The sequence below is a fragment of the Microcaecilia unicolor genome, chromosome 1 (assembly GCF_901765095.1).
Source record: "Microcaecilia unicolor chromosome 1, aMicUni1.1, whole genome shotgun sequence".
Classification (NCBI taxonomy): Eukaryota; Metazoa; Chordata; class Amphibia; order Gymnophiona; family Siphonopidae; genus Microcaecilia; species Microcaecilia unicolor.
Window position 1 is genome coordinate 620,069,473 of NC_044031.1, and position 24,301 is coordinate 620,093,773.

At 44.0% G+C, this 24,301-nt stretch overlaps 1 protein-coding gene across 1 annotated transcript in view; it reads left to right on the forward strand.

Moving 5' to 3' along the window:
- The window catches only part of LOC115460481 (speriolin-like), a 311,675-nt gene that overhangs the window by 233,742 nt on the left and 53,632 nt on the right, over positions 1–24,301 (forward strand). Inside the window, exon 9 of the mRNA XM_030190246.1 lies at positions 15,746–15,888. Within this exon, the coding sequence (XP_030046106.1) occupies positions 15,746–15,888 (143 nt within the window). The remainder of the gene's footprint in view (positions 1–15,745; positions 15,889–24,301) is intronic.

Consider the following 24,301-nt stretch of genomic DNA (forward strand, 5'->3'; position numbering starts at 1 on the left):
GTCCAGGTCAGAGGCACGCAGCCAGGAGAGTCTGCGCATCACTATAGCTTGGGCCGCAGCTCGAGATGCCACATCACAGGTGTCATAGATACCCCTGGACAGGAACTTTCTACACGCCTTCAGCTGCCTGACCACCTCCTGAAAAGGCCTGGACTGCTCCGGAGGGAGCTTGTCGACCAGGTCCGCCAGTTGCTTCACATTGTTCCACATGTGAATGCTCGTGTAGAGCTGGTACGACTGGATGCGGGTCACGAGCATGGAAGATTGGTAGGCCTTCCTCCCAAAACGAGTCCAGAGTGCGAGACTCCCGCCCCGGGGGCGCCGAGGCGGTATCCTTCGAACTCCGTGCCCTCTTGAGAGCAGAGTCCACGACCGCCGAGTCATGAGGCAATTGGGGCCGCATCAACTCTGGGTCAGAGTGGATTCTGTATTGGGACTCCGCTTTCTTGGGGATGTTTGGGTTAGATAAGGGCTTCAGCCAGTTCCGAGTCTCTTTGAGGACTTTGTGCAATGGCACCGTGGAAGACTCTAGGTGGTGATGGATAGTCGAGGACCTCGAGCATCTCAGCCCTCGGCTCATCCACAGAGACCACGAGGAAGGGAATGCAAATAGACATGTCCCTGACGAAGGAGGCAAAGGAGAGGCTCTCAGGGGGCGAGAGCTTCCTCTCCGGTGAAGGAGTGGGGTCGGAGGAAAGGCCCTCAGACTCCTCTGAGGAGAAATATCTGGGGTCCTCCTCCTCCCCCCACGAGGCCTCTTCCTCGGTGTCGGACATGAGCTCTTGCAGCTCAGACCTGAACCGGGCCTGTCTCGACTGCGAGGAACCATGTCTTCGATGGTGGCGTCGAGCGGTGGACTCCCGTGCCGGCGGGGATGAAGCTCCCTCCATCGACGGGGATTCCACCTGCGTAGCTGTCGACACCGGCACCGCAAGCGGCGTCGGAGGCCTCTGCATCGGGCTAGAGCACGCCGGCGCCTCCATCAACGGCGCCGGGGGCGCAAGCACCCCCGGTGCCGGCAAAGCCTGGCGCATCAGCCCTTCCAGAATCCCTGGAAGGATGGCTCGGAGGCACTCGTCAAGGCCCGCTGTCGGGAAAGGCAGGGGGGCTGGTGCGGGTGTCGGTGCCGGAAGCTGCTCGGGTCCAGGAGACGGTACCGAAGTACCCATGGACTGACGCAGCGACACCTCTTCGACCGAGAGGGAACGCTCCTCTCGGCACTGCCGCTTCCTCGGCGTCGAGTCATCTCTGGAGGCGCCGGAACTGGTAGTCCCGTGCGCCGTGGGCGACCGATGACGATGTTTTTTAGTCTTCTTTCGGTGCCCATCATCGGCGCTCGGTGGCAGAGATGAAGAGGAGGTAGAACCCCCCCCTGCCTCGAGGGATCGGGTCTGAAAGGGTTCGGTCCCGATGGCCCTGGGTAGAGGGAGTGGCCGGGGCCGACTGCCCGCGCGGTCGCTCCCCCCCCCCCCCCCCCCCACCACCGTCGCCGGTGGTCCGGCGGGCCAACGGTACCTGTGCTCCTGAGGTCAGTGCCATCGTCGGTGCCGATTTCGTCGACATCGGTACCGGTACCGAAGATCCGGCCGTCGACACCGATGCCATCGACGTCGAAGGGCCGGCGCAAGTTCCAAAAAGCCGGTCCCGAAGAACTTGCCTCGCCACCTGTGTCCGCTTCCGCAAGCCGAGACACAAGGTGCACGTCTTGGTATTATGCTCCGGGCCAAGGCACTGGAGGCACCAAGCGTGGGTATCGGTTTGCGAGATCTGCCGGCCGCACCGACCACACTTTTTGAATCCGCTCGGGACCTTCGAGGACATCGACGGAAAAATCGCGTCGGCAAAGTCAAAGTCGTCGATGGTGGCGGTGAAAGGCACACCCGAAAAAGAAACGACCGCGCGGCTACAAGGCCGCAACGAGGCACCCCCGTGACTAAAGACGAGGGGACAAGTTCTTTTTTTTTTTTAACACAGAAAATAAAGAAAGGAAGCGCGAATGCGCACGAAGAGAGAAAAAAAGCTCGCGGCTAGGCTGCGATCCGGTTTCCGGGGCTGACAAAGAGAGAGGCAATAACACGTCTCTCTCCAGCGCGGAATCGAAAAAAACTGAGTGGGAACGGTCGCGCACGGGCTGGAAGACGGCCGCACATGCGCGGTGTGCATGCCCTGCGTGCAGGACCGCCCGCGAAGTTTTGTTCCAGTTGGTGGGGGCTGCGTGGACGTCAACCCAATCGTGAGAACAAGCAGCCTGCTTGTCCTCGGAGAACATAAAATACATTCATATACGATGGGCACACTTAAACCACAAAATTCAGAAAACAAGAACCATTATAATAACAAAATAAATATTTCACTATTAGTAATAAAACATGAACACTTGATAAATATAAAGGTCTTTGCTTGCTTATGAGAAGAAAATAAGTCAGTTAAAGACCAGATCTAACCGTTACTCATTTGCCCTCCTCCTTTCCTGTTCCTCTTTACCCTGTAATTCCCTTGCCCATAATGTCTTGTCTGTCTGTTTTACTTAGATTGTAAGCTCTTTGAGCAAGGACTGCCTTTCTATGTCAAGCATTCAGCGCTGCCTGCGGCTGGTAGCGCTATATAAATGTTAGTAGTAGTAGTAGTAGTAGATCTCATCTAGCAATGAATTCAAATTCTAGGTGCAAAAAATGAAAAGGCTCTGTTATGGATATGTTTACTGACTTGCTTAGGAACTACAAGTGTGTTCAAATAACAAGAACACATTGAACAATCTGAAGTATACCGATCAGTTGAAACTTCAGACTATTTATTACATTTCTCAAAACATTCAAGAAATGAATTTCAAAGTTTGTGATCTTCCTCTTCATCAACAATCACCAAGTTCTATATCAACAAGAAAAGAGGTTCGGGCTCATTCAGACTCTGCAGAGAAGCGTAGATGCTAGTAATCTCTATGGGATCAATGCTCTAAGCCACTTACCTATCAAGCAACCACAACTAATTAACAGACAAGCTAAGCTGCAGTTTGGACCCTCATAAACAGTCTCTCAATGACCCAGTGGCCAATTCAGCTTTCCAAGATGGACTTGTTTGCAACACAATTCAACTGCTAATGTCACTTCTACTTTCTCAGTGCCATGAAATTAGGGCTTGCTATATGCATTTCCCCCATTTTTTAAAAACTTTATTTTTCTATCGGCTTGTCAGCATTTTACAATCAAAACTTATGTTCCATCAACCAAAAACCTTCAATTACCACAGTCCCCCCTCCCCTCCTAATCCCCCTAGCCTCAACCTCCTTTCAATTGTAGTCAGAGCCCAACTATGCACAAATTACATCTATCTTCATTTTCCCAGCTACCCTCCTCCAATTGTCTCTCCCCTAGCCCCCAAAGTCTGCTTTCTAAATCCTTATAAAATCCCCTCTGGTTTGAGTTGGGAGTGTACCTTTCTCTTCACAAGATTCTTTGGAGCCCATGATTCAAAGGGCGCTCATATTTTTTCAAATCTCTCCATCTCATCATGACGAATTGCAGCGAATTTACTCAAAATAAACATTTCAAGGTCTTTTCATAACTTGTGTTTGTACCTGGGTAATCCAGGTTGAAGCTAGATCACATCAGGCTGCTACAATATGTACAACCACAAATTTCAAATGTTCTGCTCTACAGCATTCAGGAGCAATTGTAAGAAGAAAACCTTAGGTGTCAATGGAAGGCATACTGCTATCATCTCACAAAATAAATCCACACATATGTTCCAGAAGGGTTTGACAAGTAGACATTCCCATCATACATGCAAAAGCATATCTTGCTAACCACAACCCCACTTGAACTGATTGTATTGGATACAGTCTGCAATCTTCTATGTAGGCATTGTGGGATCATGTAATAGTGATATAAAAGTTTAAAACCATTTTCTACTAAATTTGCATACATTGCAATTTAATTGGTATCTTGGTAAATAGTTTTCCAGTCTTTGTTTCCAGCACTTCTCTCAGATCCATTTCCCATGAAGAAATATGTTTTGGCTTCTCTGCACTATTAGTGGACAGTGCTTTATACAACTATGATAGAAGCTTCTACCTCCTGCCCCTATTTTCAGTATCACTTCCAAAGGATTATGTTCCTCCCTTAATCCCTCACAATGAAGTGGGCTCATTATTAAATGTTCTATCTGGAAGAATAAGAAGCAGCCTTTGCTGGGTACCCTAAAACTTTATTGTAACATAGTTAATGATTTAATCTCTGCCCCCCCCCCCCCCCAACCAAATAATTGAACCACCACGAATGAGAAACCCAACTCCTCCTACCTCTTAACCACAGTAAGACTTATATCCAGGGTCACAAATAGTAGTATTTTCAGAACGCTCAGCCTAGAGATTTATTTATTTATAGATTTATGGCTTGCTTCATCACCATGGTCCAAGTAGTGGAGTCATGTGGACAACCTGATAAGAAGTAGTTTGCACTAATTGAGAGTAGTAGAAAAAGCAACTCTAGATAGGCAATATTATTTAATCAAAATAGGGATCAACTACTGCCTAGAATACTGTGCAAAATTCTTTTTCCCCTAGATAGGTCCTCAAGCAGTGCACTACTTTCATATTATAGAACAGTTATGATTACACATTTGATATGTGAATGTAAGATGTGATAGGGTGCCTGTCTGACAAGCCCCTGTAATGCTGCCTCCATGTCCTGGACTCTTTCCTATTGTTCACAGGAAGGGTTTAATTTGTGATGCCCCACCCCCACTTGGAAAAAACCACTGCTCCTGGTTCACTGAGCTTTGCTTAGCTAAGCTTTAATTAAACACATACACACATAAGAATCATTAGCTCCCTTTTTTACTTTAGCACAGTTTATGTGACATCCCCTTGAAATGTCCATTTCTTTTTTTCTCTTAATTTTAAGCAGGAAGCTTTATTAAATGAATCAACAGACAACTTCAAACAAGAAACATGAAGTACAGATCCATTTCAGCAAATAAGCACCAATTGGGTGCTCTATTTATTCAAAAACCAAAGTAATCCTGTCTTTTTGTTAATTGAATGAAGAAAAAAATTCCAATCAAGTCAGAACACCCCAAACTCCCTTCCCTCTCCCACCCCCTTCACATGATCCTCAGAAATTGTACAAAGCCAATGTCAACCCTGATTACACTATTGAAAGAAGCAAAGGAGCCCAAATCTTTTCCCATTTAGTTATCATCTAACATTCAGTGGCCAATAACTTTTCAAGATCTTAAATGTACCATAATAAATTGTACCATTTAAGTGTTGAAGGGCAACTTATCTGCTTCCAGGACCGTGCAATCACCAGGTGCACCACACTGAAACAATGCCTCACAAACACCCGGCCTGCACTACTAACTCCTGGAAGGGTCCTATTAAATAAGAAGACAGCAGGATCCCAGGGAACCGCACATCCAAGCCGTGCACCTGACTTTGAACAGATTTTCAAAAGGCCATTACCTTTCTGCAGGACCACCAAATATGGCCCAAAGTTCCAGGATGACCACAGTCCCGCCAACATAGTGGGGATATATCTGCAAACATATGATGCAGTCTAACAGGTGTCAAATAGCAATGGTAAATTAGTTTGGTACAGTTCTCCTGTATATGTTCACAGCTGGGGAGACCTTAACAGAAGCGATCTCCATCACCTGCCAATCCTCAGCCTTGTAGCTCATCTCCAATTCAGCTTCCCATCTCCGACGATGTCTGCAAACAGATGGCAAGGCATCCTGCAAATGGCAATAAAGCCAGGAGATTAAAACCTAGTACCTTTAAAATCAGCACACACACCTTCCAAGAAAGTTTATTCCTCAAACAGTTTGTCTTTCAAATTGGATAAAGTGAAAAAGCGAATGAGCTGATAGTAAACATAGAAATCACTTGGAGGTAATTCATAGGTGTTGGCTAAGTCTGCAAAGGAAAAAAAACTGTCATCATCTTCCATCTGTCCCCACTATGTCAACCCACATTGCCTCTACCTGGTGAAAACTAAAGGAGTACAGCCCAGTTGAAAAACACGATTGTATGCAACAGGAGACAGCCGGGACATATAGAATCCCCTAGATCTATCCATTTTGTTCCAACAGGAAGAAGTATGCAAGATGAGTGGACACAAGGCGGGCTTTAAGTGTCTGTGTGGAAGCCATAACAATTGCCCTAAATTCAAAGGACCCCCAACCATACGTTGCTCTAAATGCACCCATAGCTCATGACTATGAGCATGATACTGTCTTATCCGCAAGGAAGGTGAGCCCTTAGGTCCCGTAAGGCCCCGAAGGACCTCAAAGGACAGCCGTGCAACCCCAAGTCTTCACCCGCGGCGACCGCCGTTCACCAAGGGTTGAGCCCCCAGCTGCAGGCGGTCAACGGGACTTCAGGAGCCGCGGGGTTGACGGACTGACCTGGACTGGAACCAGGAGAGAAGCGGGCAGATGGAATAGAGAGTCCACAAACAGGCAACAGATCTGGGCAGGCAGCTAACAGCGTAGTCAGGGTCAGGCAAGAGGTCAAGGCAGGCAGCTAGCAGAGAAAACCAGGAAACAGTCCAAAAGTCCAAAAACAGTAACACCAGGAAATCGACGAAACACAGGAACCACGGAGACTGGCCTCGGGTAACAGAACCTGAAGCAACCTCCTACCTCAGGCTCATTCCTTAAATACTGTTCGGCAGTCAGCTGTCCAGCCCCCGTAGACATAGCCGGCCAATCAGAACTTGGTTATCAACAGAACCCTTCTGATTGGCTCTGACCGACCTCCCAGGCGGGTCCATCATACTGGCCATCCAGTCTAACTCCTCTGAGGCGGAGCTTGGGGTTCTCGTGCCCAAGAATGAAGGAGATGCCGGCCATCGCGCCTCGGCGCCATTTCCCTTACTGGCGCAAATACAGCCCTCGTAGCCGGCGATCGAGAGTCCGGCAGCTGCGATCGCCGGCCTCAGCCCCGGACTGGGCGGCCATCACCACGCGAGCCCCGGCTCCCCTCCTTGGCCTCAAGAAGGCCGGCCTTCGTCGTGGTGGACGCCGGCTCCTGTTTTCCGCGGAGGAGCAGCCGGAGGGAGCGACGGATGTGACAGATACCATTCAACTGCTGCTTTAGCCTGAGCAGCTCTGTGATATAGCCCTAAATGGGGGGACACCTAGACCACCCCATGTCTTTTGAGCAAGGTATAAAATAGAGCATAGGATCCTAGGTCGCTTCCCCTGCCAGATGAATTTCAAAAGACGTGCTTGTAAGGACTTAAGTAGCCTGCTACAAAGAGGCGTTGGTGCAATATATTCATTTTCACAGTGGCAATTCTTCCAAACCAAGGTAAAATGAAGATGTCCCAGCAATCTAGATCTTCCCGAATCTCTTTAATGAAGGGGACTTTAGCAGAGTTCAAATCTTTGAGTTTTTTTTAGTAATACAGACCCCCCTCCAAGTACCGCAAATCATTAGGCACCCAAGTCAAAGGATAAAGTTGGTTACATGTCTGATATTCTTCAGCAGGTAAGCCCTGAGCCATCACTTCACTCTTGGCGAAATTAATTTTAAAACCCGACACTTGTCCATAAGATTCAAGTTCTTGAAGTAGCACCGGGAAAGACTGCAAAGGAGAAGAGAGGATCAAAAGAACATCATCAGCAAAAAGAGCCACCTTAGACTCCCAATCTTCTAATTTCAACCCATGAATTCTTAGATTACCTCTGATTTTAATTGCTAATGGCTCCATTACTAAAGCAAAGAAAAGGGGTGAGAGGGGGCACCCCTGACGAGTACCCCTCTGAAGGTCAAATAAAAGTGAATTACTCGCATTTAACATATGCTCGAGGTGCGGTGTAAAATTCTCTGATCCATCCAATGAAATCCGGACCAAACCCAAAACCGCTCAAGGCTTTAAACAAAAGAGGCCAATGGACCCTATCAAAGGCCTTTTCTGCATCAATACTTAGCAAACAATAGGATTCTTTTTGCAGTTTCGCTAAGTACATTAAGTCAAGTGTATGTCTATTATCATCAGAGGCCTGTCAATTAGGAATAAAGCCCACCTGGTCAGGATGGATCAGAGATGGTAGAATCTCCACTAACCTCAAAGCTAAAACCTTTGCCAACATTTTTACATCCGATATTGGATGGTAAGAAGAGCATTCAGTCACTTCCTTATTAGGCTTAGGGATTACAGCTATCCAAGCATCTTTCATAGTAGATGGTAGTGCCCCATCCGAATGCACATAATTTAAAACTTCTGTCAGGGGATTGGATCCAAGATGGCGCTTTAGAGCGGACGCACGCCTAGAGAGCTCCTGAACCCCAAATGAGATTTTGGTTGTTTGGCGTGTCCCCAAGGGATATGGGGAAGAGAAAGGGGAAAACCAGTGCCCCAGCTTCCTCGGGACCGGTTGGAAACCCCACCACACACCAACTTACTTTGGAGGCATATGCAGTCCAGGTGTCGGGAATCCCAGCAAATACCTCAGGGATAATCGCGTGGTCAACCGCGAACAGCAGCATAGAGGGAGTAACTTTGAGTTCTCCCACAGAAGGTATGACCCCTCCGCAACCTGGAAGCAGTGGTGTAGTAGTCAGCGAACGCTGGGAGATGCCCGATGCCGGCTTAGTCATCCAAGCGATCGGAGGAGGCTCCTTCACCGAACTTTTCCCTGGAGAAACAGCTGATGGGAGTTCGAGGCTTACTTCGACGTCTACACAACCCAGAGAAAGTGCCTCCAGAGGAGTTTGTGGCCCGGTAAGACCTACAAAAGTCACTTTGGACACTCTCTGGGACGTGATACAGGGGGTTAACTCATCTTTGTTAAAAATATCGGAGTCTCTTCGAGGAGAGACTTTAGAACTAAAACACAATTTCCTACAATTATTCAGTAAAGTTGAAGGACATAAGAACGATTTAGAAAAACTTGAGACTGAAATGAAATCTTCTAAAGAAGTTATGGCAGCTTTAATTAAAAAGAAAAATTTGACTACTAGAAAAATGGAGTCTCTTGAGAATCAGCTCAGGAGAAATAATCTAAGACTTTTGAATTTTCCACTATCAACATTTATTTCTCCATTGGAGCTACTAAAGAAATATTTTTCAGAAGTTTTGGGTATCACAAATGAAAACTATCCACCGGTGACGAAAACTTATTATATAAAAAGAAAATTGAGACTATCTGAACAATTTGAACCTTTAAATGTAACAAATATTTTAGAAACATCTATAGAACCAGAACGAGCTACCCTATTAGTTTTCTTTGCTTTTGAATTGGATAAAATAAATGTGCTACGTTTATATTTCCGTCATATGAATGAAGTGTTCATGGGGGGGAAGATAAATACTTTTCCAGATTTGTCTAGGGAAACTCAATTGAGGAGGAAAGAACTCTTGGCATTTAAGTCAAGAGTTATAGCCCTAGGGGCAACTTTCTTTATTAAGTTTCCATGCAAATGTTTAGTATCTTATGAAACTAATAATTTCCTCTTTACGGATCCCAAGAAACTTCAATAATTTGTAATTACCAAGGAAAGTATGAGAAACCCCCTGAGGTAGCTAACCAGATTAATGCTACTGTCTGATTGTATCGCTGGTATAACCTCTGCTCTAGGATAACTTTGTTATATCTGTTAGTTTCGTTTAAAGATTTTCCTGATTCTTGGATCACATATTGTGGACTTTAAGTGTACTAAAATAGTTTCTTTATATATGATTTTTCCCTTATTGAGAAATTTCCAGAGATTTCTGATTATTATGTTCGTTTTGTGAATGTTATAAAGGAATAATTAATAAAGAATTAAACAATAAAACTTCTGTCAACAAGGGTGCCAATTGAGAAGCAAAAGACTTATCAAATTCACCAGTAAACCTGTCTAATCCCGGTGATTTACCTGTCTTAAGCAATCTGATAGATTTAACCCATTAGTACCCAGTGTTCCCATATGGCTTATTATGGGAACATTGGGCACTAATGGGTTAAGGACCTCTTTTACTGTGACAGGAGCCTCCATCATGGTCAGCTGCGCTGGTGTCAGAGCCGGAAGTTCCATCCCCTCCAAATATAACTGAATATCGTTCTCTTGTATAGACATATCCCAAGAGTAAAGATCTTCATAAAATTTACAAAATCTTTTCCTAATGGCAAATGATGTCTTAAAAACCTCTCCAGAGCTCCCTTTAATCCTAAATACAGTCCTCTTGGCATGTAGCTCACGGAGTTTAACCACCAGCTGTCTACTAATTTTATTCCATTCCTTATAACTATGTAATTGCAGCTTTGCAGTAAGAAAATCAAGATCTTTAGAAAGCAATGCATCTAAATGTAGACATGCAGATTGCAAATCCCTATAGATCCGGGAAGAACCCGTTTGCTTATGTTGAATTTCCAAATCCTGAATCTGATTCCTCCAGTGCAGTGTAGCAACCTCCTGTCACTTTAAGCGACCCGAACACCTCATAAAATCTCTCCTAGATACCGCTTTTAAGGCATCCCAAACCACTGCAACGGAGAGATCAGAATCCAAATTAATTTGTAAATATTCCTTAAGCACTTTAATATACTGTATTCTTTACATGTATATCCGTCCTTAAGAAGTGTATTATTAAACATTCATCTTCTGGATGTTCGTTTGAAAAAGTAGTGATAGTAAGAGTACAGGGGGCATGATCTGAGAAAGTAATATTCCCTATCTCCGCATCAAGAACATTTCCTCCCAGTGATTTATCCAAAAATAGGATATCAATCCTCGAATAAGAGTCATGTACTGGAGAATAAAAGGAGTAATCCCGATCGAGAGGGTGACAATCTCTCCATGAATCAAACAGCCCAAGGTCGCTAAGAAAAGATCCCAAATGTTTGGCCAAAAGCCAATCATCTGCAGAAATAGGGCCAGTGCGATCTAAATCAGGGTTCAAAGATGCATTAAAATCATCATAAGATGGTCCCCTACTAGGGTCTGAATATTCCTCTTAAGCAATTGAAAAAAGGAGCCTGACCTGTGTTAGGGCCATAAATAGACCCTAGAGTGAACTCATGAGCATTCATCTCTACCCTAGCAAAAATATATTGCCCCGCAGGGTCCCATTTCACCTGATGAATCTGTATGGGTAGACTATTATGGAAAAGTAATGCCACTCCACGCTTCTTACAGTTAGTAATGATGGATGCAAAAAATATTTTGGAATAAGCTGCATGATGAAACAAGTGTTCATGAGCTCGCTTCAGGTGGGTCTCCAGCAAAATCACAACATGAGGGGTCAATCTAGCTAATGCTTGACATATCAATTGCCTTTTTCTCAGAACATTCAGGCCCTTTACATTCAGGGTCAATATTTTTAAACTTATAACCATAAACAATAAAGATCCCAAAAGAACTATACAGAGGGCAATGTGGAAATCCCCCCTCCCTCCAACCCCTCCCCCACCATTTCCCCCCCAAATAAACCAGAAAGCATCCCAGCATGCCTAATTAAAAATTAACACGCTACACTACCAGAGAGGTCTAAAACCCCCTCAACCCTTCCCCAGCCCACCCATTCAGTCATACCAAAACGACACAGATGATATATCCTCTCTCTCAAAAACAGCAGTTTCTAAAAGGAAAGAAAATCAGATCTCAACAGAGGTCCTAGCACAGTTCAAGGAGGAGCGGCAGTCCTATTCAAGTGAGGCTTTTTGGCTTTATTGAAAACTTGCTGCCATTGGCGTACTTTGTTTCGAGTCATCAAGTCGGTAGGTGCAGTTGCAGTCTCTGTCATCACAAGTCCTGCAGCGCTCAAGATTTGCCATGCAGCAGCTGTGCACACTATGCTGTTTCTCAGCTTCCATGAAACATAATGCAAAATGGAAAGCCCATCGGTATTTCAGATTAAGAGTCCCTAGGGTTTCTAATATAGGCCTCTGCTGTAATGTGTAGGCAGAGTTGTTTTGGTAGACAGAGATTGTAGCATCATTAAAGACCAAGTCTTTCTTTTGGTGCACCAGCGAAAGAAGAATATCTGGATACAAAGTTCATACACTACTTTCTTAACATCCTCCCGGTCCGCCACTTCAGGGACACCCTGAAATCAGAGATTCTTTCATCTCTCCCAATTTTCCATATCATCCAGTTTGTACTGCAGCTCCTCCAACTGAGTAGCAAAACCATCTTCACGCCGAAGCATTTGCTGAATAGTTTCCACATGTTTGTCCACCTGTGCCTCGAGGTTTACATACGAGTGCCTATATCTTTCATCTCACCATGCAAAGTTTCTATATGCTCCACAATATCAGCCTTCATATGTGATAAGTCCTTGCGGAGGTCAAGCATGAAGCATTTAAGCTGCAGATCGCGTGAACTTTGCGCTTCTCGTACCGAGCCCACTGAGTCTGAATCAGAAGCTATTTCCCGTAGAGAGGAAACATGGCACACCACCTTCGATAAGCACTGGCTTCCCCATTCTCCTGTCTTTGCATCAGACCCCTTTGACTTCTGTGACATGATCACAGCTCTTAATACTTCCAGATCACAACAAATGAGAGAGGATATTCGAAATATCAAACACTTAGAATAACAATAATAGCTGGGCAAGCCAGAAGCTCCAGGATCAGGCTGCCATCTCAGTCAGTGACGTCACCGGAAGTCTGAAATGTCCACTTCTTAAGCCTTTTGTTTCCTCAGTTCATGAAAAACCACTGTTCCATAAGCTCAGGTTCCCTGGAAGAAAACATCTCAGTTCTTCCTTCCTTAGGTATTTAAGTGGTACTGTTGCAGAGTTACTCCCTCAGCAAATCAGTGTCCAGTTAAAAGTAGCTTTCTTCAAATGCCTTTGCTAAAAGAAAATCAATTAATATGAGGAAGTTACCAAATCATTTCTCAAACAGGTGCAAATTAACACAAAGAATGATGTTTAGAGGAAAAAAGACATGAGAATGAAGAACCTGAAATTTCTTCATTTTAGAAGTAATACCAGGTATTAGCCATATGACGTAGTAAATTTGGTAAAACTTGGTTTGCTGTTTTGGGTTCTTTGCTGGCTCTAATATCTTTAATTGCATGTACCAAAGGTAGATTTCTGCACGTCTATTCTTCATGACTGCTTTCAAATGCATAGTCACCTCATCATTTGAGAATTGTTGATTTGATTCAATCAGTGGTACCACAGCCAACAGATAAAGCAAAATTCTTTACCTGTAATGGGGGTTCTCCATGGACAGGGAATACAGTCACACTTTTAGCTCTCCCTGGAAAGATCACTTGTGGCATCTGAGGTTGGTTGTAATGGCTTTGCAAAAATTAGGATTAATACATCTATCCCTTATAGTGTAAATCTGACATCTGCAACCTATATATCCATTCCTTGTGGTCTGACCCTGTCCTCTTCATTCTAATATCACTGTGGTATCCCTGATATTAATTAAAGCCACTCTGTTTTTAAACTCATAACCCTATGCCTGGAACAATCTTCCTCAACCCCTACGCCAAGCCCCCTCCCTACCCATCTTCAAATCTCTGCTTAAAACCCACCTCTTCAATGCCGCTTTCGGCACCTAATCCTTCGTGAAATATAGTATGCCCTATCAGACTGACTCTACACTTGTCTTTTAACTGCACACTTGTCCTTTGACTGTACACCTGTCTTTTAGATTGTAAGCTCCTTGAGCAGGGACTGTCCTTCCATGTTAAATTGTACAGCGCTGCGTAACCCTAGTAGCGCTTTAGAAATGTTAAATAGTAGTAGTAGTAATTCTCTGAGAAATGGTAGAGCCTAAACCACAGCCACAATTATGATGTCGTCAACCAAACTGTGACTGTATACCCTGTCCATGGAGAATCCCCATTACAGGTAAGAAATTTCAGGTTCTTCGTTCTCATGTCTTTTTTTACTCTAAACATAGGTTAGAAAAAGCAGTGGAGCACTCATGCTAACCCTGCTGCATGCAAAGACTTCCATTTCTGTATAACACAGCATACAAAATTCTGACACACCACGTTTTTAGATACATAGATGTAACTTTTATCAGTTTACATTGTTTTGAGAAAATTATGAGTGTGACAGGATTCATGAAGTCATGGGATAAGCACAGAAGACCCTTAGTTGTATGGAACTGAAGGTAAAGCTGGAGATCAACTGGGATCTACAGTATTGAAACAGACTTGATGGGCCTTATGGTTTTTATCTGCTGTTAAGATTCAATGCCTCTCTTCATGGGAGAGGTGCATACTGTTTGTTGCTTGTCTTGGCCTGTGTTTGCCCTAGAGTTACAACTACCAGCATGTTGTAGTTATTGACCATTGCCAGGTATAAAAGTTATGTTACACACTCATCACAGCTGAGCCCTGCATAACTTTGTTGCCCTGCTTTAAGCTCTACCATTTCTCAGAGAATTACCAGAATGAGTTAATAACCAGAATGGCTTTAATTGATATCAGGGATGCCACAGAGGGGCATAATCGAATAGGGCGCCCAAGTTTTCCTGAGGGCATCCCCGCAGGACGGCCCCGTGAAGGGGCAGAGAAACCGCTATTATCGAAACAAGATGGGTGTCCATCTATCATTTCGATAAGACGGTCGGGGACGCCCAAATCTCAACATTTAGGTCGACCTTAGAGATGGTCGACCTAAATGTTGAGATGGTCGTCCATGGTTTTTGGCAATAATGGAAACCGAGGACGCCCATCTCAAAAACGACCAAATTCAAGGTATTTGGTCGTGGGAGGAGCCAGCATTCGTAGTGCACTGGTCCCCCTCATATGCCAGGACACCAACCGGGCACCCTAGGGAGCACTGCAGTGGATTTCACAAATTGCTCTCAGGTGCATAGCTCCCTTACCTTCGGTGCTGAGCCCCACAACCCCCCCCCCCCCCACAACTGTACACCACTACCATAGCACTAAGGGGTGAAGGGAGGCACCCACATGTGGGTACAGTGGGTTTCAGGTGGGTTTTGAAGGGCTCACATTTACCACCACAAGTGTAACAGGTTGGGGGGGGGGCCTGGGTCCACCTACCTGAAGTGCACTGCACCCACTAAAACTGCTCCAGGGACCTGCATACTGCTGTCATGGAGCTGAGTATGACATTTGAGGCTGGCAAAAAAAAATTTTAATTTTTTTTTTTTGGGTGGCAGGGGGTTGGTGACCACTGGGGGAGTAAGGGGAGGTCATCCCCGATTCCCTCTGGTGGTCATCTGGTCAGTTTGGGCACCTTTTTGAGGCTTGGTCGTGAAAAAGAATGAACCAAGTCGACCAAATGCTCATCAGGGACGCCCTTCTTTTTTCCATTATCGGCCGAGGACGCCCATCTGTTAAGCACGCCCCAGTCCCGCCTTCGCTATGCCTCTGACACGCCCCCGTGAACTTTGGTCGTCCCTGCGACGGACTGCAGTTGAAGGTGCCCAAAATCAGCTTTCAATTATGCCGATTTGGGCAACCCTGAGAGAAGGACGTCCATCTCCCGATTTGTATCGGAAGATGGGCGCCCTTCTCTTTCGAAAATGCCCCTGACAGTGATGTTAGAATGAAGAGGACTGGAATGGATATATAGGCTCCAGATGGCAGATTTAGACTATAAGGGATGGATGTGCACCTGGAAAGTACAGGCACAGACTGTAGGGGATTGATGTGTTCCTGCAGAGCATAAGCTGAGTCTGTAGGTGATGGATATATAGAATGCAGGAAGCAAGCTCAGGCTGTAGGTGATATATGTATAGGTTCTCAAGAGTAGGCTTTGAGCTTAGTTGATAGACAGTAAAGAATATGCCCAACCCAAGTTGCTGATATTTTGTTTAGATTCACAAGAGCTGCACAGCATGGAGAGAACAGTTGGGGAAATTGCCTTTCAGCTGGATCGGAGGATCCTTGCCTTCATCTTCCAGGATCGGGCCAGACTATATGGTATTTCTGTATCCAACATCTCTGAGAAAATTAATGAGGTAGGTAGCAGGGAGCCTGAGAGTTAGAAGGCTTTCCATAGACATGGATAAGCAGGCATGGGACAGGGAACTAAAACTCCAATGCCAGACACATAGAATAGGAAGTCCCTCAGTGCAAGAGTGGGCTATTCAGATATGATATATACTGAGAATTCCAAGGACAGAGAAAACAGTCACTGATACTGATATCGGAATATCACAATTTGGCCAACTCAACTGTATTCCAAATAATAAAGGAATAGTTACACATGCAAATCAGAAATTCCTTAAACCAGATTATTATTCTGTAACTATGCCATGAGGGTCAGCATACGAGCTTCCAAACAGTATTCTCCATTTCTGAAGTGGTCAATACAATGATTGTTATGTAAATGAACGACTACAGTTGGACAAATGACAGACTAGAGAGTTGTAATCACTAGAATAGACAGATTTGCAAAGGTGGCATCACAATAGCAGAACGAATCAATTCAAGTACTTCCTCTGATATTTCATACAAGTACACAAAATATGTGATATTCAAGGAATGGCATAGATACAGTGTTTGCATTCCTCGTTCATATGAAGAGAATATTGTATGACAAGTATATTGATCACACATATTTGGTTGGAGTAGAACTGATGGTGTTGTAGTTGGATAGATGTGGAGGTAGTGTCATATCTCACTGTTATAAAATAAGTTGGACTAGTGGATGCCAGAGTTAGTGCTATAAACAGGACTTGCAGTCACAGGAAAAGGCTAGGAGTGGGAAGCAGTGGTAGGGCAGAACAGAACTGTTGGGCCCACTGAAAAGTTGGGTGCTGTTACACAGAGCTGTTGGAATCTCTTAGTGATAGGATGTGGGATGTGAAATTGGCGAGCAAAGCAAGCGATGAAAGGATAGGTGGGGAGAATGAGGGCAAAGCTGCCAATCACACAGATTAATTGGGTATTCTCAGTAATGTTGGTGCAGATGGGGAACAGAGGTCTCAGTCACGTAGAATGGTTGGGGCATTCAGTGGAGGGATTGGGATGCACAACTGAATGTCAGTAATGGGTCTATTTACTAAGCTGCATTAGCTGTTTAATTTGGGAATTGATGTATGCTTGTTCCATCTCATCAAGGCTGATTCTCCCCACATGCCAGCAATACTCCCCTTTTAATACCTAAAATTACCACAGATGTTTTGCTATTAATGTGCATTAGCCAACCAGATGCAATCTTTTGAAAAGCTGTAGCTGTTGAGAAACTAAATTCAGACATCTAGTTTTACTAGATGGCTATATTTCATCAATTAAAAATGGGTGTTTCTGGAGACATGGTAAGGTCCAGGGTGAGAGCAGGTGGTGTTTAATCTATTAAATTTTCAAGTCTACATGTATGCAGTATACAGTCCATCTGTAGAAATAGACGGTATAAGATATATGGACCATTGTGGCTGCCCCTTCAAAATGGTTGCCATGACCTCTAACAGCAGCCTTGCAATAGTACATTGAGACTGCCACTGGAGGTCACAACAGCCATTTTAAAAGCACGTCCTCAATGGCTAGGAGCAAGTGGGCATTGCTTCTGTCCGTTTTCTGCTAGTCCGCTAGAGACTGGGCAGATAGGCCCAATGGTGGTGGGAAGGTGGTGTCTACTGATATTTTAGTGGGTGGGAGGAGAATCCTGCGGGAGGAAGATCTGTTCCTATTCCAGGGGGTGGGTGGGAGAGAGGGTGATTGGAAAGGGGGGGCCTGTTCATGTTCTAAGGGGGTGGGAAGGAAGGTGGGGACATTGGAAAACTTCAGGCATCTACTCAAAGGTTATGTGGCCATATAGCTAAGCAGGCATAGTTATGACTGCTTTTTGTGCAGTTCTTTTAGCCTACTTAACTATGCGAGCACCAGCACTGAAATATTACCGGCTCCTCCCTAACTCCGCAGCCACTACCAAAATGGCCGTTTATGCTAATATTGAGCCAAACTGCCCAGTTAAGTGCCACAGGATATTGGCAGCAGGCCCAGAGAATGTGATTTAAACTGGCAGGAGCTTCTCTCACCTAATAAATCATTTTGAATATCAACCTCTATATTATTTCTATACTATCTTATACAGTACTGCGGGTCCCCAAGTTATGACTCAAGGCTTTACTTTGCAGGGTGTGAGCCATCCAAGTAGCTGGGGAATACCATCAAACTATCAAAGACAAACAAGCATTAGTACAGATGTAATTTCTCCCCACTATTTATACCTTTTCTGTGTATACTTATACAAATAGCAGCAATTTCCAACCTTGATATTCCTTTTCAGTTCATAAAGCAGCATCAGTCCATCTTTTTGTTTACAGGACAGAAAGTTATTTGTTTTTGAAACATCGGTACGGAGTATCCTTACTCACAATGAAAGGGATATGGATGACTACATACTGAACCAGGATGTAATGATAATTGTATGGGTAGTTTTGTAAGCAACTTGAGTGCATACAGCAGTATTTTATATGCTCACGTGGGTGCTTATAAAATTACCCATGCACCCAGGCCTCCTTTTGTACAATGGGAGTGAAGAATAGGTAGAGCACAGCAGGGATCGGGGAAAAGAGGATAGTCTCCCTTCCCTTTATATCACCTCTACCTCGATCCTCCCCTCTATGGCCATCTCCCTTAGCTCTGCTGCTGTCAGGAAGAACAGCTAGCCCAGCGCAACTACTTTTTGTCTTCATGTAATTTGTAGTACTGTCAACATGCACTGAACACCCAACTTATTCCACACAGGATTCCTGCCTCTGTGGAAACTATGTATGCAGCGGAGCATCCCCCAGGTCTGTTAATACACAAGGATGGGTGGACAGGCCACATGTTGAAATTTCCTGTGCTGGGCTGGTCTCATTTCCATACAGCAGACCTGAATCAAAGCACAGCAGCAATGGCAACACTTCAGTGATTGTAAAAATTTGGTGTTAGAGGCAGTTGTCTATGTTCCCTATTCCTAAATCTGGGTATGATGTCAACAATCTAAGTGTCACATTGTCAGGGCTATGCCTAGCTCACAATTGTTTTCTGTTCCACTGTGAATTTACTCAGTTGTGGCAACTTTCTTCTCCTACCAGATCTTTTATCTTTCAGCAAGCCTGGTTCCCAGTTTGTGATCAGTGATGGAGTTTTTGACCCTGGCTGTATAGGTGCAACTTATGAATCTATAGTAGGTGCCCTCCCTACTTTGATGGTGTTATAAAATGAACTTCTTTGCCATTGTCTCTGGAATAATTAACATTATTGGCTTGTGACCAATTATGCTGAGACTAATTTACTGAACCTCGAATAAGACTTCCTCGTGGACCTCAAATAATAGGTCTGAATGTAACTCTATACCCAATAAAATTTATGAGTGGTTCTAGAAGGTGCGCCTAAATTTAAGCACCAATAACATACACATTTGTAGAATAATAGCACTTAAGCACATGACTGGCATCAATAATTGGCAGCTAAGTGCTATTCTATCAAACATGCGACTTAGCGCACAACTGCATAGGGAGTGTTAATGTGGGCAGAGCATAGATGTGTCACCTAGTGACACATGCAACTTGCAGAATAGAGATTGCGCACATGGTGTGATACACTTAGCCATTCCCACTTACGCCTGCCATTGGGTTAACGTGTCAGTGCTGTTACAGAATTGGCACTAAGCACAGTTTTTCTGTGGTGCATACTTTATGGTACCAGTTTATAGAATTGACAACTATTTGTTTAACATTAAGAGAAGCTGTGGCATTCCAGGGGCTGAGACCAAAATTTATTCAGGAAGAGGCAATATTCGGCTGCCATCCCAATAAATGTATCTGGTTAGGAGGACCACACAAAGAGCAGTGCTAACTTTCAATGGGTAAGTTATCCATTTAAATTTGGGGATGCTTATGAAGTAATTCTAACTAAACTTGGGCCTATTCAATATTGGGCATAAAGATAAGCAAATTCAATGCCATAGTTAGTGAGCAAAGACAAATGATGATTTATCCGCAGATCTTTACATGGCAGCAGTAAATTTCAATATGGACTATTTTGATTTTACATAATTGTGTTCTATATCATCCTGTGCCAGCTTCACATTTTGAAGATGTAAACTGCATGGACTGTGGGTTCATGTCACCCAGCCTAGAGATTTGCTAAAATGTATTACAACTTTGAGTTTCCACAGCTGAGCAAAGCTGTACAAACTCCCTCTTACATGGATATCAAGATCAGCTACTGCTTTCCCAATGTGCATTGTATTATCAACTTTATTAAAATAATAGGCATAAGCTTCACTATTGCTTTTTGAATATGCAGATTCAATCTACTGATAGCAGCAGTCTATGAAGGAGCACACAGTGTGCTCAGGAAGCCATAAATGCTTTCTCTGTGCCTCAGTAGCCTTACTGCTTTTAAAAATATGTTCCTACTCCAGCTCCATAGGAAATATTAAGGATAAATTCTCAAATGCTTATTTCCTGTGGTAAAATGGCACTGACAAACGGAAATTAAGAAAATGCCATATTGAAGATAATTAAGGTTCACAAGTTTGTATAAAGAAAAATGTACCTATCTCATGTTTCCTCGCAAGCTTTGTTTTGCCATTCACTGTATTATGAACATTACTGCCTATCAAGGAGGATCACTGCTATTATACAGAACAGTTTTCGTCATTCAACGCTCTACACTGTAATTCATAAAGAATAGCATGCATTGATACCTCTGCACAGAACAATATCGAACAACCGAGCACATGAAGAATAGACAGCTGGAAGACACTTAGCCATCCAAGATCACATCTTCTACATGGAAAGGTATTTGTGCTTAAGACAATAAGAATCTACATTATACCCTGATTCATGTATATTATACTGTCAGACCTTCCAAATCATACGACCAATTAATTATCCAAACCAGTTTGAACACTGAAAAGGTACAATGATGGTATCAAGTCTGCTGCCTTTATACTGGCCTATGAAAAGACAGCCAACCAAGAGCATGACTCATTGGCTGACTGCTCATGGTCGAGGCTGAACAATGTGCCAGTCCACTCTTGACTCCTAAAGCTCATCAGGCAGGCTGCTAACGAGATGTAGAATTTTTTCCCTTGCAGTTTAGTTGTGCTCATACCTGTAGATACAATCTTTCTTTCAAGGGGGCAGTGTCTCTAAATAAGTTAATTTTGCAGATACTATGACAGTAATGAACGTCACTCCTAAGCCAGGGTACGTGGAGTAGGATCTCAGTCTCTCAGATTTACTGCTAAAGCTTGCCATAGTACTTGCATCATGCCAAAGAAATCTTCCTTCTGGAGTTCATAAGATGTAACTTATCAAGGTGTGCTTGAAAATTCCTTTTAATTAAGCCTGTAGTACCAATACAATGGAAATATTTCTGTATTTGTCTGCCATTACTTTTTTGGTTTCCGACTGCATTTCTTGGTATTTAAAGATCTTCTCCCTCTTCACAGAATAATCACTTAGAACTGCCACCTCTACAAATCAATGCCAATCTGTCATTTTTCTCAATATTTGATATAATGCTAATCCTTAACAGAGAGTAGGTTTGGCTTATCTTTAAAAGAAAGTAGAGATTGTGCACATTATGGGCTGTTCTTAACATAATATATCATCATATCAGAAATAGGATAGTATAATTTGCTGTATTTTTTCCTTCCATGGTCTTCAGACAGACCTAGGTGAAGCTGCAATGGAGATTCCCTCCCTCTGCCCTATCCAGAGGATCAGATGGAGGGCACAGAATGCCTCGGTGGCTGTATGAGTGGCTGGGGACACATTGTGGCCACGTGGTTGTTTGTAATTACATCAGTGTAAGTAGTTTCTTTCATCTCTTCTCAACTGTTCCATGAATGTGTGAATACTCCTTTGATACTGAAGTATTGGTCTTGAGTGAGTTGAAGGCATGTGTGCATGGGCCTTTTGTGGTGAGCATTATAATTTTTGTGATGTCAGTGAAGATGTGTGGGACAAAGGTGATATTTTTGTACTTAAAGTTTTAGAATTATGGTATTTCATGAAATAGTGGTTCTCTTGTGGCAAAAAAGAGGCAAATTCCACTGCAATAGACAATCACATCTCAAAAGCAGAGTAGTATAAATATCAACAGGATATATAAAAAAACACAAAAATTTATTATACAACTTCAAGCATATATCATAGAAACAACCAGCAGCATTGTAAGTCCCCAGACCAAAATCCAATCAACTCATAACTGCATCAGAAGGCTGAAATGTTTCAGCATCACCACCTGCATCAGGAGATGCTGATATTACACATAAAACTGGACATCTGGTTAATGACTGATGACACCCGGCGCAAAGAAGAAGGAATACAGGAAAAAGGGGATAAAACCAAACAAAAATTACATAAAACACAACAAAAGAAAAGAAAGTACCACCCTTTAAAAATATATATATAGAAAATCTTGATCTACACATGTGGAACCCATATATATGTTTTAAAAAACAAACACCTATATCAGGGTTACCATCCATTGAGCTGTGCTCAAGGACTATTAGACTGTGTCAACCAAATAAAAGGTATCACTCAACTAAAAAACCTCAAGAAGTGTCAAACAAATAAAGTATTACCCAACTAAAAAAACAAACTATATCAAGCAAATAAATAAGTACCTCCAGTAATATTCTTAACAGGTTTAAAATCAAATAAGCAGCTAATAGGAATGCCCAAAAGCACCACTATTTACAAAGCAACAAAATTATGTATAGATAGAAAAATAATATCAATAACTAATACACATGGGTTTAAAACAAAATCCTCCAGTATGCAAAAAAAGAAAAGCATCTGAAGACAGCAGGACGAATATTCACACTGATGGGTGATGCTACCAACAGAGCTCTATGTGGAGACGCTTCCCAGTGTTCTATTTCTGAAACCTTTCGTAAGTGTGCCACTGCGAATGCGCGTGTGAGTACCTACCTGCAGTCACCATGCGGGACCAGTCAGTCTAATATTATAGCTGATAGAATGCAACTATTCCAAGTACTTCCTGATCACAAAGAAAACAAGGGGTTATCGTCCCATCCTAGACCTAAGTGACTTGAACAAATTTCTGGCAAAACAAGGTTCAAGATGGTCTCCCTGGGCAACCTACTCCCTATGATATATGAACAAGACTGGCTATGCTGTGCGTACACACACATACAGATACATCCAAACCACAGGAAGCATCTAAGGCCCCAATGCTCAAAACTCCGGTGCTATACAGAACAGTGCCGGAACACCACGGCAGAACTCCCTAATGCTCAATGCTAATGGTATGCAAATATAAGCATGCTGTTAGCATTGAGCATTATGGAGTTGGGGGTGGCTCAAGAAAATTTGCTGCCTGAGGTGAGGAATGAGCTGCTGCTACCCCCTCCCCTGAAGTATGAGCTGCCACTGCCCCCCTGCCCCCCCCCTCGAGACAAGGAATGAGCTGCTCCCTCCGACACGGTCTGCCATCTCCCCCCTTCCATCAATTTACCTTTTCCTTCTTGTTTTTCCAAAGGCGACAGCAGCGATTCTCAGAGGCTGCCCTGCCGCCGGTCCTGGCCCCTTCTCTCTACTGTGGCCCACCTCTCTGACATAACTTACCATTTCTTCGGAGGTGGGCCGCAATAGATAGAAGGGACAGGTGGCAGGGCAGCCTCTGGGAATCACTGCTGCTGCCTTGGAAAAACAAAAAGGTAAATTAGTGGAAAGGGGTTGAAGAAATAAAGGCAGTAGGCAATGCCACCACAAAAGAGTGCCCCCTGAGGCCCCCACGTCAGGTGGCCTAATGGTACAGCCACCCCGGTTGTGCGTCAAACACAGCTGTTTCGCGCATGCCCAATCAAACCGAGCAGGAGCCTGCACCGAGGAATGGAGAGCAGCAGGGAGGAGAACTCCCGTGCTGCTTTCTCTTGGGTGATCCTCCTCGGGTAATTCAGCACAAACATTTAGAAAATATGAAATTTGCATTAAAGAAAATTTTGTTTCATTTCAGGAGACTTTCTGGGTTTTCCTTGGGGCTCTAGCGCTGCTGTGTTGCCCATATATGTCTCCCAGTTACTTAGAAAAGGAATTTTGGCTTTGGAGATCGGCACAGGCTGAGACAATACAGCAAAAGCCAGCTGGCCTGCTTATGTACTACACTGGCTCGGCAAAAACACCCTAATGCCAGCTCTGAGCTGGAGTAGAGTTTGCAGTGTTAAGGGCACCATTGTTCTGTGCGCTGTTTTTCGAGCATCCGGAGGGAATAGGAAATGCTCTCATTTGCCAACATAAGGATGCTATTTGCGTTGTTGTTCTGCAAGCTTGTTGTTTCCTGTGGTAAGTTTTTTGAACATTGTGTGCTGGTAAATGCCCGCATTTACTTCCAAGCATCGGCCTCTAAGATTCCGAGTAGGAAACCACCACTACCACTTCCTGCCATTTGGGCAGT